At 37.8% G+C, this 16,092-nt stretch overlaps 1 protein-coding gene across 1 annotated transcript; it reads right to left on the bottom strand.

Annotated features, from left to right (window-relative positions):
* Positions 1-4,366: 4,366 nt before the first annotated feature.
* Positions 4,367-13,673, bottom strand: paip1 (poly(A) binding protein interacting protein 1). The gene is made up of 11 exons (XM_083913107.1): positions 13,287-13,673; positions 11,433-11,584; positions 10,962-11,159; positions 10,676-10,788; positions 10,378-10,489; positions 9,741-9,866; positions 9,537-9,643; positions 8,049-8,166; positions 7,894-7,948; positions 5,869-5,947; positions 4,367-5,091 (listed from the first exon to the last, which is right to left on the bottom strand). Exons 1-11 carry the CDS (start codon positions 13,492-13,494, stop codon positions 4,995-4,997), a joined length of 1,365 nt encoding a protein of 454 aa, XP_083769233.1. The 5' UTR covers positions 13,495-13,673; the 3' UTR covers positions 4,367-4,994.
* Between the last annotated feature and the right edge of the window lie 2,419 nt (positions 13,674-16,092).

Genomic DNA, 16,092 nt, shown 5'->3' on the forward strand with positions numbered 1-16,092 from the left:
AAATAGTCAGAATAGATCACATTATTATATTTTAAATTGTCACCTGGTGTTTTCTTTAACATAAATGGAAACACTTCCACTATATATTCGTGCATAAAAATCCACCTTCATGCAAGAAATTAAGTGATAAACCTTCCCCCCATTTGAAATAAAATCCTTGCCCTTATTCATGAACATTATAAAAATATTGATTCAGTGAGTTACAGATTTTTCCCCTAGACCTTTCAGATGAACACGTTCCCAGGAAGAGATACATTGCAGTTTGAGTGCTTTTGTCACTAATTCCCATGTTTTAAAACCACTCTATGCAACATATGTATGGACATGAGAACAGATACAGAAACACACACACAGGTCTGAGTTAGTGGACTGCACATAGAGCAAATCCCTCTTTCACACCCATTTGCTGACCAATGGGAATCTAAGGCCCCGGTGTTCCCTGGTGCATTGTGAGCCAGACTGTCAGATCCAGCAGGCTCAGAGGGGCTCACGAGTCAATGACTGCACACAGACATGGTGTGTGGGTGAAGCTACTGTTCTGTCAAAAAAAAATGTTTTTCTGTTTGTACAGGTGCATTTCCAACACTTCTCAAAAGAAGCACAACAAGTGATGCATGCAGGAAATCTGAGCAAGATGATTATTTTATGCAAGTCATGAGTTTTCAATTGGTGGCTTGCAGTTTAAGATATCAGCAGTGTGCAATGTGCTCCCTCAACAGCCTTATGGATGACACACACTAACACACATTCAAAATTCACTCAGATGCAAATGAACATTATTTCCGTTTTCCCAGATAACAAAAACATTTAAAAATGTAAAATATTTAAAAATGTAAAGCAATTACGGTAAAACAGCCCATAATGATCAGTCCCATGTCTAGAAAAGTGCCACAATGAATTGTTGGCCATAAATTGGAGTCAGACTTGTGGGAGAGTGTTTCCATTTTCTGAGAAAAACATTAGCTACAGTAGTAACAACTGGCAGATGCTTACAAATGATATAAACTCATTGTGAGGCATTGGAAGTACAGTGAATCAGGATACTAAAAACCTGATATCGTACATTTAAAAATAAGATGGGACAACCCACATTTAAGTATGCTAGCTTCAAGTGGAGTCCATGGCTGATTTTTGCTTTTGACACTCTGTGTAAGAAGGGCTGACATGCTCCAAAGGTCCCAAGAGACACTGGAACCAGAATTGTTGTAGTTACATGGCATGATCTAAGATTGCTGGGTGCCTCAGTGTACTGTACCCATGACAGAAATTAAAGAAATACTGACTATCATAGAGAAGAACGCAATATTCCTAGAAGTAATCCAAACTCTGTCAATTACAATTTCAACATACATGTATGCTTGTTACTGGGGATTACAAAGCACAAGAGCAATTTCATTGTAGGAAAATAGCTGCGGTGTGTTTTGAGGGTAGGGCCATGTCTGTTAGTCATTTTCCTCTTAGCTCAGGCAACCACTATGAATTTCCAAGGCCATTCTGAACAGACATGACAAATTTCTGACAGGACAACTTATGCTCCCTATTCTTTCTTTAAAATACAGGCTTGAGACTAAGAGGCTGTCATCTTGAATGGTTGGTGGTTTCTTGCTGAAACTGACGTACAGTACATGATATGACTTATAGTTGTAATACCTTATTTACACTGAAACAAATTCCTAATTGATTCTTTACTCAATAAGCAATATCTTAATGGATAAATGCTCAATTTAAAGTGATTTATTCAGAATTTTACCAGTTAAAATGTTAACAAGTGCTGATTTGTTGCTCAACTTGGTCAACAGATGGCAGCAAAGTCTTAAATATGACATGCACACATTAATATAACATGACCTTCCTTAATTTGGAGGAGTTTGTATTACATTACCAGTTACTAATGTCATCATATTCTGCATCTTGAACTTCTTTAACCCTTTATTTGATAAAAAAAAAAGACTCTGCAAATCTTAAGCCCTTCAAATCTAAGCATTAAAATGTCACTTAAACACTGTGTTCACCCACTGCATGCTGATTGCAAACTGGTAAAGCCAAGTGTTAAACCAAAAGAGTATGTGCAATTAACAAACAAATATATAACAAATGATTATTTCTCAGTCTCAATTAAAAACGTCTTGTTAAAAGTATTTAATGCAGATTTGATTATTAAACTGTAATGGTGTTTTTGTGTCTCTATCCCGATTGTCTTGGCTCATACTGTACAGGATTACAAAACAAGTGGTGAGCTATGACTAATTCACTCTCAAATGTAAAGCAACTAAATTGTTTCATGTCATATTATCATCAGTTACAATCAATATACCAGTTGTTATTGTTTCTGGTGAAACAGATACCTTAACATTGCATAATACACAAATGAATGGCTAAATGTGAATTTAATCAGCCTTCTCTTTCCACATACCAGTTAATTATAAATTAGTATGTCAGAGTATCTCTGCACAAATCTTTCGCAGAACTGTAAATGTTGTTATCTAACCAAAACATACTGCGACTGCATGATGTTCATCCTGGCTACTCTTGCATACATTTCCAAATGTTCCAAAACAAATGTCCAACATTGTTGTAGCTTAATTGATTGTGATTGCTTTATTTTCAAATATGGCTTGATATTGTGGACTGAAATAACTTAATGGAATGAAAAAAAAAAGTTGGGTACATTGTGAAAGGTTTGTGCTTTGATGTCCTGATAGCAGTGATTTTAACAATCTACAAATGTTTGTCTGATCTGGAGAAACTCAAAGTCACCAGATGGCAGAATTGGTTCAAACTGACTCCCACTATCCAAAGACATGCACGTGTTAGGTTAATTGCTGACTCTAAAATTGCCCGTATAGGTGTGAATGGTTGTCTGTCTCTATTCGTCTCTATGTGCCCTCCGATAGACTGGCGTCCTGTCCAGGGTGTACCCCGCCTCACGTCCAATGTCAGCTGGGATCGGCTCCAGCCCCCCACGCGACCCCGACAGGGATAAGCGGTTGAAGATGAATGAATGAATGACTTGTGTCTAGTTGGGAAACATTTCTGTATTCACTGCAGCAGTGAAAAGTAGAGTAGGACATTTCTTTCAAAATAAAAATGAAATTCACCGATTACCCTCTTGCAGCTTGTATCAGATTATTTAGAATAGACATTTTCATTAATCCTTTCTTGAAAGGAGAAAGAAGACAGATAAGTATACACTGGAGATCAAAATTAGAGAAGAAGTAATAAATACTTGATTTATTCTGAATGAAATGTATCTGTGTCTGATTGGAAACATGTTCGGTGTATGACTGGGTAAAGACTGAACCCAAAGTGTGTCAAGTGGTCAGTCACATTTGGAGGATGGAAGTGTTATGGTTTGGGGGATGTTTTCTGCAGCAGGAGTTGGGCCTCTTGTTCAGCTACATGGCAGGGTGAATGCAAATGTTTTTGTAAACCTCCTTCAGCAACATGCAATACCTTCACAGCAATTGTCTCCCACTCAGCTGCAATTTTCATGCAAGATAATGCCCCATGTCACACTGCAAAACAGGTTAAGCAGTTCCTTGAAGCTAAGAATATTGAAACAATGAAAGTGCCAGCCTAGAGTCCAGATTTAAACCTCATAAAAAATCTCTGGAAAATCCTTGTTAACAAAGTAATGTCTAAGAAACCCACTACAGTTACTGAACTGTTGAAGAGATGGAAGAAGAACGGACCAAGATCAAACTAGACAAGGGCCTCTACTCTTCCTACTTATTTTTTAATCCTATAGCCCTAAGAAAATATTGTTTAAATCTTCTCTTCTGGCACAAAGGTTACTGATCTCCAATTATGATCACTTTTTTTTTTTCACATAATAAAGGTTTTTGTTGAAAAGCCTTGGTTATTTAAAAAAACATGCTAGTACAGCAGTGGTATAGCCAAAGCAGATATTCTATCAAATTCTGAATGATAAAAAAATAACAGTATTTCCGAATAAATCAGGGATTAATAATTTGTTCTCTAATTTTGATCTCCAGTGTAGTATCTATCACATTATGTTTTTAAGTTCTACTAGAGGGACAATTTATAGGCAACATTTATACAGAGGTTCATGGCGCAAACAGAAAATTAAATTGAATAAACATTTCTGATTCAACTATATACCGTAGTCAGTTTTTACTGACACTCCACTGACGGTGTCAAAAGAATGGGCAACTCAGTGTAACTGTGCCTGTGATCACAGCCATTAAGTCACTTCACCATCAAAACTCTGGAGCCAAACATTAATGTGGACGATCTCCTTCAACCTCAAAATGGCTAAAAGACAAATCAACCAAATACAATCTCACATTATAAAGAATTTATTGCAGGCAAACAATACCATAAATAATATTTACAAACTATAGAACATTCCTTTTATGGGCTCCATGGATTGCTGAAGAACAGTCTTTCAGTCTTAGGATAATTATGAATCCTTGTTTGAATATTTTACTTCTTAAAATGTTGACTTGAGCTCCAGAAAAATATAAAACAAGAGTTATGTCTGTATTCACTTCCCAGTTTATGATTTTTTTTATTTTCTCAAGTAGCGCTATAACCTACTGTCTAAACTTTTTGTTCGGTACTTTATGCTAGGGGCATTAATTAGTATTTCACAAATTATGCACACCTTTGATGAAACTCATCTGCCTTTCAGAAAAGAAATCCAAAAAATTCACAGCACACTATTTCCATCTTGGCATTTAGTTTAGGCGTAAAGGAAATACGTTTTTGAAATTATTTAAAAACAATAAAGAGAAAACTTTCATTCCCCCCAAAAAATATTTCGGACATTTAACCCTGTTGATTGTCCCCATTTTCTAATCAACACTGACTGGAAAAAGTGTCAGAAGTGCAACTATGAACAGCGTTTTGTTAAAATGCTTGTTTGCAGTAAAAGGTTTGAACCTATCGGATGCTAGTTTCCTTTGCTTTTCAACATTCCAGCAAGATGAATGAGAAAAGTATGTGCCTGTTGAGTCTCACAGATTCTCACGTCATTGTTGTCGTTTCCTCTCTGCTTCTAAACAAAAAGTCTCAAAAGCTGCTTCTATCTCAGGCTCCATCTCATCGTCGTCATCATCATCGTCGTATCTGTAAACACAACAAACAAGTGATTTACCTTTTTTTTAAATACATTTTTAAGACGGATGTGTTCCTGAATGTACAGCATAGATGGTGTGTGTGAAACTAATAATAAGATTACCTAGAATATGTGTGAGTAATTTACGCACGACACAAAAAAACACAGCCTCACAGACACACACATACAGTTCTGGGAGAGAGGACAGGAGCGAGCTAAGCCCTCTTTGATACCCAACTGCTGAGTAAACTGAATCTGAGGCTGTGGCTGACCCTGTTGCATTGTGGGCCAGTCAAACACATTCACCAAGCACAGGGGCCCACAGGTCAATCAAGGTCATATTACCTGTGAGAAGACCGAAGATGCAACTGTTGAACTTTTACAGATTTGTGTCTAAATAAAACCTCATTCATACTGTAGTACTCTTGTTTGCCAATAAATAGTTTCAAAAAGTTTGAAATAAACAAGAGAAAAGTAATTAAATCACGTCAGTTGCTTGTTTGTTCAGTGTGGAATTATTCTGATGGTCATGCAGGTCCATGTATCACCTGAGGCTCCACTGAATATTAGAAGCACATGGAGACACTGAATTGGCTAATCTCAACTCATGTTATTATGTGACTTGCATTAATTAGAGGTGTTCTAAATTTAGTTTATGATGGCTCTATCTTTAATGGTATCCACAGCAACGAGCATCAACAGGCCCGCAGTAAAGTAGGTGGTTGTGACCTAAAAGAGAGGCATGCATGACCCGTCCATATTATTTCATCCCTTTGACATGTACTTACAGGTCATTTCCATTTTCTCCATCAACATCATCGAAATATTCCTGCCTGTCCAGAATCTCTTGGTATTTCTCGGCGTAGTCTGTAAAAGCAGAGGCCGACATTAAAGCACAAAATAAGCAGCAAAACAATTTAAAAAAATTAAAAAATCCATTGAAAGTAGGAGAGGACCAATTTTTTTCTACCGTTTAAAAGAACACATCCAATGACTGGGCTAAGGAAAGTAACCAGGATGAGTAGAACAATTATTTGTATCTGAAGTAAGGATGTAGTGTGTTAATGTGACAGCATTCTCCCCTATATCTTTACCAGCATACTTTGTTCTAATGTTTATAATAAAGGATTAACATTCGGTCAAAAAACATAAAAGGTGCACACAGCCTACAATTTAATTTCTAGAACTGATTTAATTATTTCACTTACAAGGCCACTGTTTTATATAGTTTCTTGTGATAACACAATTAGATATTATAAGCTATCGAAAAATATATAAAAAGTGACGAATAAACAACTCCTCACATTTTTTTTAAGTCTTCTAAAGTTTTTATGTTTGTGCATAAACTATATAGAAACCACTTCACATTATTCTGTAACTAAAATCTTTTTTAATTATCAGGGGCAGAGCAGCGAAACTGCAGGAACCCTCTTGTTCTTGCCAGTATTATTATAATCCTTGTCTCTAAGAAATCCACGTTTCCATGCATGAACAAACACCAAACTTTGCACATAAGATCAGTCCTGTGCACAGCTTCACCAGTCGGCTTTGTATGCTAATAGTCCTGATGGTGGGGCTACAGCTGACATTCAAATTAACCATACATGTTACAACTTTGCAACTTACGTCAAACTGTAGCCCCAATAGGGCAGAAACCTTTTCCTGCTTTGATCTGTTTTTTTTTTTTTTTAAATCCATAACTTCTTAAACATCCTCCCACGTTTTGTTAAATTGAAACCAAACTCGCAGAACAGATTTTCGATTTATCAAAAAAAGAGCCAGTAGTGTAAACATATACTGCAAACTCTTGAAAATCTCTGATGTTAAAAGTTTATTTCGAAAAGTGAAAATATAAAAAATGTTTGAACTGTGTCCTCATCTAAGCCGCAGCTGCAGTCAATGGAAAATAGAGCATCCAAAACATCACTTTGTCACTTATGGAGCAATGAAAAACAGAATTTTCTAGTGATAAATGGATCTTTGACAGTAGTTTATTATCTATTACCGACACCCAAGAATGATCGTGCATGTCCACAGTGCCTGGAGATTGACCAAACACAGCTGATAACCTGGTAGAGAGCAAACTAGGGCTGCCCTCAAATAGTCAACCAAGCACTGGTCGACCAAAATTTCATTAGTCCATTGGTCACAGGAAAAACGACAACATCTGGAGCCATGTCTTGTCAAAATTAATTGAAAATCTATGTGACTGGCAGCTGGCCTAAAAGGCTGGAGGGCTTTTAATTTGTAGGTCCAGATACAGGAATTCATGACACTCACTCATGGTCAGTGTTTTTTTGTTTTTTTTTAAAGACGGCAGGTGCTCGGGTCCTCTCGGCATTGCGGCTAGACAGTTAATAATTAATAGCAAATTATGTCTAAAATATGGGATAACTTTGAAAAGAACAAGGATGACCCCAAGAAGGTCACATGCAAACTTTTCAAGAAAACCTTCGCCTATCACTCGTCCACGACAAACATGACCTCCCACTTAAACATGTAAGTAACGTTAGCCTCTCTACTTACCCATGTTCAGACCATGGGTCCGACAGTCTACTTGCTGATTTTTTCAGATTCACATTCAGAATTAGAATCTGAAATAATTTGCGGGTGTCATTAACAGGTGGCGGACTTATAGCGCGGCTGTGCGCACTTGTAAAATAATGGTTATTGTTATCTATTATATATATATACACGCGTTGAATCGCTCTAAATGACGACCACTGGTCGACCAAGGAAATCCTTGGTTGGGGGCAGCTCTAAAGCAAGACCACATTACCTGCTCCTGATTTATGACGAGCATGTAGCCTTACCTGGGTCAGCTGCTGTAAAAGGAGTACCATCTTCTGTGTAGAATGTAGGTTCATTCTGAGAGGAGAAAACACATCCATGAAACACAGTAATGCATAGAAACAATGAAGAATTTAAAATAAAGAGAAATGGGGAGTACAGTTGAATAGACATTCACCATGAAGTAGTTAGGGTCATTGTCTGGCGTGGCGTTGCTGGCTGCTGCGGCAGCACGGACTCTTCCCCAATCACTAGATCTCAACTCCACTAGTTTCAAAAGCATCTGTCTGACATCCCTGTGGACAAACATGCTCAGATGAATTTTAACCAGGGCGTCTATGATTTAACTGGTATAACCCTGTGAATGTTCTCATTTGTTCAAGTCATCGTTATCCCCAAAGCAATTTCAGTCAAAAGCAACTGGACTTGGTTATTTGTCTAGGAAGACGTTTCACCTCTCATCCAAGAGGCTTCATCAGTTCTGCACACACTGCATCCCTGTGTATTTTAAACCCAGTAACACACTCAGACAGAGACTACTACATCCCAATGACAGAACCCCACACACCCACAAAAGCAATCTGGTTTATGCTGTCCAATGCAACAAGGAATGCAAAGATCTCTACATTGGAGAAACAAAACAACCACTACATAAACGCATGACCCAACACAGGAGAGCTAACTCCTCAGGCCTGGACTCTGCTGTCCATTTACATCTCAAGGAGAAAGCCCACTTCTGTGATGAGAACAATGTCCAAATCCTGGACAGAGAGGACAGATGGTTTGAAAGAGGAGTAAAAGAAGCCATCTATGTAAAAGTAGAGAAACCATGGCTAAACAAAGGAGGTCTGAGACACCACTTATCTCAAATTTACAATGCTGCCCTTTCATCCCTTCCAAAGAGATTCAACAATCTAACCTCAGAGAACAACTGTTCACACATGGCCTCCTGTGACTCCAACGACTGTCGTTAAGACTCAATAGAGCACTAACGAAGTCAAAACCTACTTCCCACCAACGACTGCCACTGTAACGACTGTCGTTGACACTTGGAGCCCAAAGGGTTACAGTGACATCATCGGCCTTGTGAAAGGTTAAATATCTGGATCTCCACACCAGTTAGTTGGTCCAGTCCCAGCCTGGGCAGTTGTGTACATGAACTGATGAAGCCTCTTGGATGAGAGGTGAAAACGTCTTCCTAGACAAATAACTAAGTCCAGTCGCTTTTAAATGGTTTACCCCTCTGCTTTTTGACACTTCAGACTTTTGCCAGTTTATGGTTTGGCTTTTGAATGATGGTACATATTATATATAGTGCCGTGAGTTAAAAAGCTACATTATGCACCTACAAACTAGTTTTATCTTAGTTGTTTATAAAAGTCAGAAACATAATAGTATACAGTAATTAATAATAATGATAATAATAATAGGAATTTGATGACTTCATTTTTTGTGACAGAATTTTTATCGTTGGAAAGCTTTTTGATGATGGTCGATTGTCTTCACACTGCCCACCTAGGACTTAAATAATCATTAGGTGCAACCACATTGTCTCTGCAAGTTGGCAGCATCTCAGATGCCTAAGCATATGTTGAATATATTAAATCTAGTTCGGCATAAGCCTTGAGTAACAACTGCACACGAAGGACCACACTGATATACACACCTGCTGCAGGTGGCATCTAGCAGAATAGTTTCTATTCTTTGGATCAGTTCTTCCATGTGTGGTTTTCCACTGTCTTTCCACGCATCATCCAGGACAGAGCCCGTCAGCTGTAAATTAAAAACACATTCTCATTACCTCCCTCAAAATTAGAACATCCTGGAAAGCTGTCCATTCAGATCTGTAAAGGTATCTGAGATATGAAACCTTAAGCAGTTTGACAGCGCAGATGAGATTTGCATCCACCGGCTTGGAGAACAGACTGTTCATCAGGTCTTTCAGAGCAGTGAGGAGGATATCTGCTCGATTTGGAGGTAATTTTCCCCTCTTTATCTAAACAAACAAAAGCAGAATTGCAGAAAAATGACTGACATGATTGAGATAATGAAGGATTGAAGGCATGCTGAGTAAAATCCTGGTGTTGGTGGCTTTATGAACCCAACTTGCATAATTGGCCCCTTGCCTGAGATCTAAAACAGAATGCAGCAGCAGCACTGGGCATCCTTAATGTCTGGCAGCAATTTAAGCAGGATGTACCACAACAAGCATGAGTTACAATGTGATACATATAATCATAAATAAAAAAGTATAGTTTAGTTAGATTTTTTATGTTTCGACAGCTGTCCAACAAAAGCAAGCACACTTAGCAAGTCAAGCAAACGTGTAGTAAGCACTGCCTGCAAGGCTAAATGCAGATCAAGGTATGGTACCAAATAAAGCCATAATTATATGTGATTTAAAAAGGAAGTCAGTGTTGTGTACATTTTAACAAATTGCTTAAATTAAAACATATACCGAACTTTAGGAATGATAATAAAATTGGGTCTCAAAGAGAACCTCTTACCTCAAGGTTAAGGTAGAGCTCTCCCAGAAAGAGCACAAAGGAGTGGAATTTCTTCTGAGTCTCGGGGTCTCCTCGAGCAGCTGCATCCCTCTGTTCATACTCTTTTCGACATCTACAGAAGACAACAGTTACAATGTAAATTTGACTGAACAATGACAGTTCACATTGCTTTGCATATTGAACCTTTTCTACTGCTTCAACATCATTTACCCCCCCAAAAAAATCACCCTTTTCACCAATCTCATTACCAAGAAATTGTATTTAATGAAAAGGCTGAGTAAAAACTGAAATAAAAAACCTTTGCAGAAGCAGCTGACGAAAGTTGCCACTTGGTGGACTGACAGTGAGATGATGGGACAGGTAGTTACAGAGCCTGGCACCAGTGTAAGCGAAGTTTGGAATGGCAGTAGACTGAAATGAGAAGAATACTTATTACGTATAAGGTACCGTATACAATTGTGTGTTTTGTCAGAAACATGCATTTATATTTATATTTATTGTGTATGCTGTGTTAAGTCAGGGTTGTTTTAAAATTATATTATTTGTTATCTTGACAAAAAGCAAAATGATACCCGAATGTGTACCTGTGTGTAGATCAGTTCCACCAGCTCCTTCAACAACTCTTCAGTAGTAACCCAGGAATTAAGCATGCCAGTTATGTGTTCAACATCCGACTCAAAGGACCCTGGTGAGGAGCTCAGATGGTCAAGGAAGTCTGCGACCGTATCAGCCAAGGTTGGTTCACTGTAATAGCTTTCGTTGTCATCATAAAAAGAGGGGTCCTATATAAAAATACGCACAGGAAAAACTAAATATAAAAAGCAGAGCACTTTGTGATACTAATGCGTAAATAATTGAGAAGCCAAACATAATCAAAATCCAAGTTAATAATATACTTTTTATACAAGTAACGATGGATGCACTACAATTCCTGACTCCTTTGGAAGCTAACATCAGATGAAGAGAACCATTACCATGTTAAAAAAACATATATTAATAATATCCGTAATTGTATCAAACTAAAATGCAGTGATTGTTGAAAACATTCCTCTTACTTCATAGGGGTTCATTCCAGATGGGACAAACTCTGGGGCACTGGCTGAAAGCTTTGATGATTGAACCAAGGAATCCACTTCGTTAAAACCTCTGGAGACAGACGTACTGTTGGCATTTGCACTTTGTTGGGGTTTGCTCTGTCTTTTGTAATCTGAAAGAGGAAGAAGAAAGACGTTATAAGGCTTTTATATGTGACACTACTCATCCCATATGGGCATTTCTCTCGTTTATTTATAGATAAGGCAGGCGATACTCTATTTTTGTTGTTGTAATCTATTCATTCAAAAAATGTTAAGCATCAATTGATGGTAGATGGTTTCAGTCTTTCCAGTGGATTTAGTGATAAAAAATATTATATAAATATACAATGATATTGACAGAAATTGATTTGCGGTGTGGGAACAACATCTAACATACACAATAAAACAAACAAACAACAACAATCAACTGGAAATAAAAATACAAAGTCCACCCACAGTAAACAGAACGCACTACTTCACAGCACTTGCCTGCTGTGCCTATAAAGTACAAAAAATGATAGGAGAAACTTCTGTTGAGTGCAAAGATGCAATACACAAAATAATACACACTACTATGTATCGTGGTGCTGTTGTGTTTGTGTGCGTGTGCACCTTGCCCACAGTTCTTCAACTCATGCACGTGTGCTGGTCAGTACCAGCTCCCAGAATAATCATTTAATTCATACTTCATACATCATTCTGTAGGGGCAGCTAGAGTACTGTCCACATCACCTAATGGAGCAATATCTGCAGTTGGTTGGCTGTCATCCCAGAAATAGTACTGGATGATGCTGGCTGTAAACTGTAGTGGTGAGGTGAAATGTTTTTCAGAAGGAAATACAAATGCACTTTCCAACCATAAAAGGTGATAGTAATGTGCTTCTGTTAGACCTTTAACATACATGCAGTTTAACACAGGTGGTGCTTTTTTTAGACCTGCCTATGTCATCACTTGGTTTTGACCACTACCCCACACTGTCCTTTAGAAAGCAATCACAATAGGGCTTTCAACAGGACCTATTCTAATATAGAGTTTTAAAGCTAAAACACAAAGAATACTGTTTATATCTATAAATCTTAAACTGTGAACTATCTGACTGGTGCTTTACTTCCCTAACGCTTAACACCAGACACTTGATCTGATTTAGTATTTATGATCAGATCTAGCTTTATGCACCACATATCTGGAAGAAATTTCCAGAAAACTGCAGGTCTGCTGCAATTCTCAGCTCCTTTAAAGCAAGGCTGAAGACCGCTGCCATTCAGAAAACAATACAATCTAGTAATTGCTTATACTGCACCGTAACTTCTATTCCCTTGGTATTTTAAGTTTTATTATAATATTTGCGTGTGTTTAATTTTGTAAGTATTTTTATCTGAATGTCATCTTTTTGCGCAGTTTCCTGTATCATAAATGGGAACTGATTCTTCCCCTTTGCGATGCAAACTCAACATAATGTTATGCATGTCAGCTGGGTATGACAGCTTTAAATGTGTCACGTAGCTAAACTACTATTATGGTGTGGGAGCTTTATTTAGACGCTGCCGTTACCTCACATGAAATAACAATCCAACAGGTGCATGCAGCATCGCCAAAAAGCTAAAGCGCGCTAACGTTAATTAGCGGCTAACGTTAGCTAACTAATTACAGCACCAGAAGTAGCTTAACCCCACCAACGCTTCTCAGAGGAAATGTATACCGGATGTTCTTTTGTGTGGCCAACGTCACTATTAAATTCAGATAAGCACAGTTTTGTCAGTGAGTTACATTTACATGAAATCGAATCTGAAAGTAGCTAAATTAGCTCAGTTAGCTAGTTAACGGCTCCCTACCTCCAACTCCACCGATGGCGTTGGCCGCGCTAATGTTGTTGTCGGCAAAAGGAGGGGACGTCCGTGGCTGTCTCAACGGTTCTCTTTGGTTGAAAAGCGTGTTCTTTTTGGTGTCAGCATCCCCGACGGTAACCGGGGGGAGTCCAGGATCCGTAGCAAGATTTCTGGCTCTCCCTGCTCCGGGGGCTCGGTCAAAACTCTCGTTCATGATGACTGCTCTCGTTTGACTCTCAGAGCAGCATTAAAATATGAAGAAAAGCTATTCACTGCTTTTTGTTTTTGTTTTGCGTAGCAGCTTGTGTGTTTTTTTAATCGCAAAACACACCCTATCTCTCTTTCATGGTGGCTTTTTTCTCTATCGGCTAGTATCACAGTATATACACAACTTACTTTGGCCACTTCCTTTGACAACAAACTCGCCGTCGCTGATTATCCGTGACATTGTGTGATTCAAAATAAAACGTCCTCTAGCGGCGCGGAGTAGAAGCTCAGCCTTAAATGTGGCCTGGTGCAGAGCGGACTCAAAAACATACAGTCTATGCTCAAAATACATCCCGGTGTCATTGGTGATGGTAGAAACGACTCTGATTAACTCAAGTAAATGTAGAAATCTGCATCTACTTTTATAAGTCTCATTTTCATTCTTTTAGGTAAGGGGTGGGTTGTGTGTTTTTTCTTTATGTTGGTAAGGATATTTGAAATGTTCTCCGTCTTGATTCATTTTTCAAAAAAAGTAATAGAAAGAGGGTCCAATAAAAATAATAACATTCAGTAAAGTCTTGTTTATTATTATTATTATTATTATTATTGTATATGAAACTTAAATTTAAGATTCAAGATCAGAATCAGCTTTATTGACCGAGTATGTGTACAAGGATTTGATCTAAAACTGGATTTTTGTTTCTTTCAATATACAAACAAACACATAAACAATAGCTAGCTACAAAACAATGACAAGAAAGCTGCACAAAAGTAAACATAAACATTTAAAACATAAACATAAACACAGCTTTTATGTACATAAAAGACAGCGAAAGAAGATATATAACAAACAATGTTTCAATTATACTGTGTCTGTATTGTAAACAATACCGTATGATATATCCACAGTATATGCATGTATACATATCAGTAGCCTATACAGTGGCCTACACAATATCAACAGCAGCATCGGTTTATTTTCAAGTAGGGAAATGTGTATAAAGTATCACTCGCCATGCAAAAGAAAATGTTATTAAATATTGGATTATTTAAAACTATTTTAAAAATAGAAGTATGAAGTACCATTAAATATAGTACGTTTTTTGTTTAGTTTTTTTTTTGTAAATATCTGGTCCCTGACTATCATTCAGTACAAGCTGCAGTAAGCGGGATTTTAGAAATACCGGAGTCTTGAGTCCAAATTCCTCCAGCTGAGCCCCAGCCTCCTACAGAAATCTTTAAATTAAATGGATTTACATTATATTTATTAGTTCAAATGTTCAGTTGCATTTATACATGCTATCTTCTACAACATCTAGAATCAAGTGCTGTAATCTATACACTGCCATGATTCAGGTGGAGAAATACTAAACCCCTTGATTTCATTTCATTTTTGCTTTAGTCACTGTCACATTTATTACACTTGTGTGTCATTTTAGATCTTATGTAAACTCCTTAGGTTGTGCACTTTCAGAAAACCATATTGAGGACATGACTTTTTGTCTGCAGTGTTAGATTGTGAGTTTAGCCAGTGGTTGTCTGCCCAACGTGAGTCCCTGATTTCGCTGTAAAAGGGTATCTGGTTGAATAAATAACCCAATATTGATCTAAAATATTTTCCAAAGTGCCAAGCGTTGGATCATTACATTTAACTGATATATCAAACTCACATTCATGCATCACAGAGGAGATTCTGGACCTGTGCAACCCCTCAGAAGTGCCTCTCTCCCGAGCTCTCTCAGTAGCTGCCCACTACAAACATGTGTTGCACCAGACCTCTCAGTGTAAGTATTCATTAGTTGCCTCCAGTCATTTTCCACTTGTTTCCCAAAGCTGGATCACATTATGCCACAGAGAATTCCCGTGCTAAAATTGCAGAGACCCACTTTGATAAACTGATTACTGCCCCTATTTGCTGTTATTGCTGTTCCCTCCCCCCCTTCTAGTGTATTGGGGTGAGTTCAAACATCCTCAAATCTCCGGAATGCAAAAGGTGACAAATGACTATAGTGCTGGTGTTGAGCGGGAGGACCATGTGCATACATATCACCACAACAGGTTTTAAATGCAAAACTATGTGTAGTTTCATGTTTTTCATCAGTGACTGTTATATCCCTGATGATTTATTGAGTTCATTAGCTCATTAGCTTACATTAGCTTACATACATAGCAATTACAGACAAATTTAGGAAAATACCGTGCTACCATATGTGGTTTAGTTTCATACCAGAGATCCAATTGACCTTTGTAGTATTTGTTCCCTCTTGTAACTTTAGTTCAGAAGATGTACAGTATAAGTAGAGGAAAGTCAAAACACTTGAAGTCTTTTTAGTCTAAAGAAGTACTTCTAAATTATTTTATTCTAATTCATTCCAAAACGGCACAAAGTAGCTCTGAGTTGAACTCCCTAATCTTAATTTTTAAGGTTACATCAAAAGCTTTATCCTCAGGACACTGTCGGGAATCTGGCCTCATGTGCAGCAGCCACACTATTGCACAATCGCTTGACACAGCAGAGAAATAATGGACAGTGATGTGTATAGTGCAGAGATGGTTTTGAAATAGTATTCCATATGTTGCCATTGGCCCTGACTGTCATGGTTGA

The sequence above is a fragment of the Echiichthys vipera genome (genome assembly GCF_963691815.1).
Source record: "Echiichthys vipera genome assembly, chromosome: 4".
Classification (NCBI taxonomy): Eukaryota; Metazoa; Chordata; class Actinopteri; order Perciformes; family Trachinidae; genus Echiichthys; species Echiichthys vipera.

Coding starts and splice junctions, on each gene's coding strand:
- paip1 (XM_083913107.1), bottom strand. CDS start 13,494: ATGAACGAGAGTTTTGACCGAGCCCCCGGAGCAGGGAGAGCCAGAAAT. Junction 7,949..8,048: donor ATGACCCTAACTACTTCATG/GTGAATGTCTAT, acceptor TTCTCCTCTCAG/AATGAACCTACATTCTACAC. Junction 5,092..5,868: donor GGAGAAAATGGAAATGACCT/GTAAGTACATGT, acceptor TTGTGTTTACAG/ATACGACGATGATGATGACG.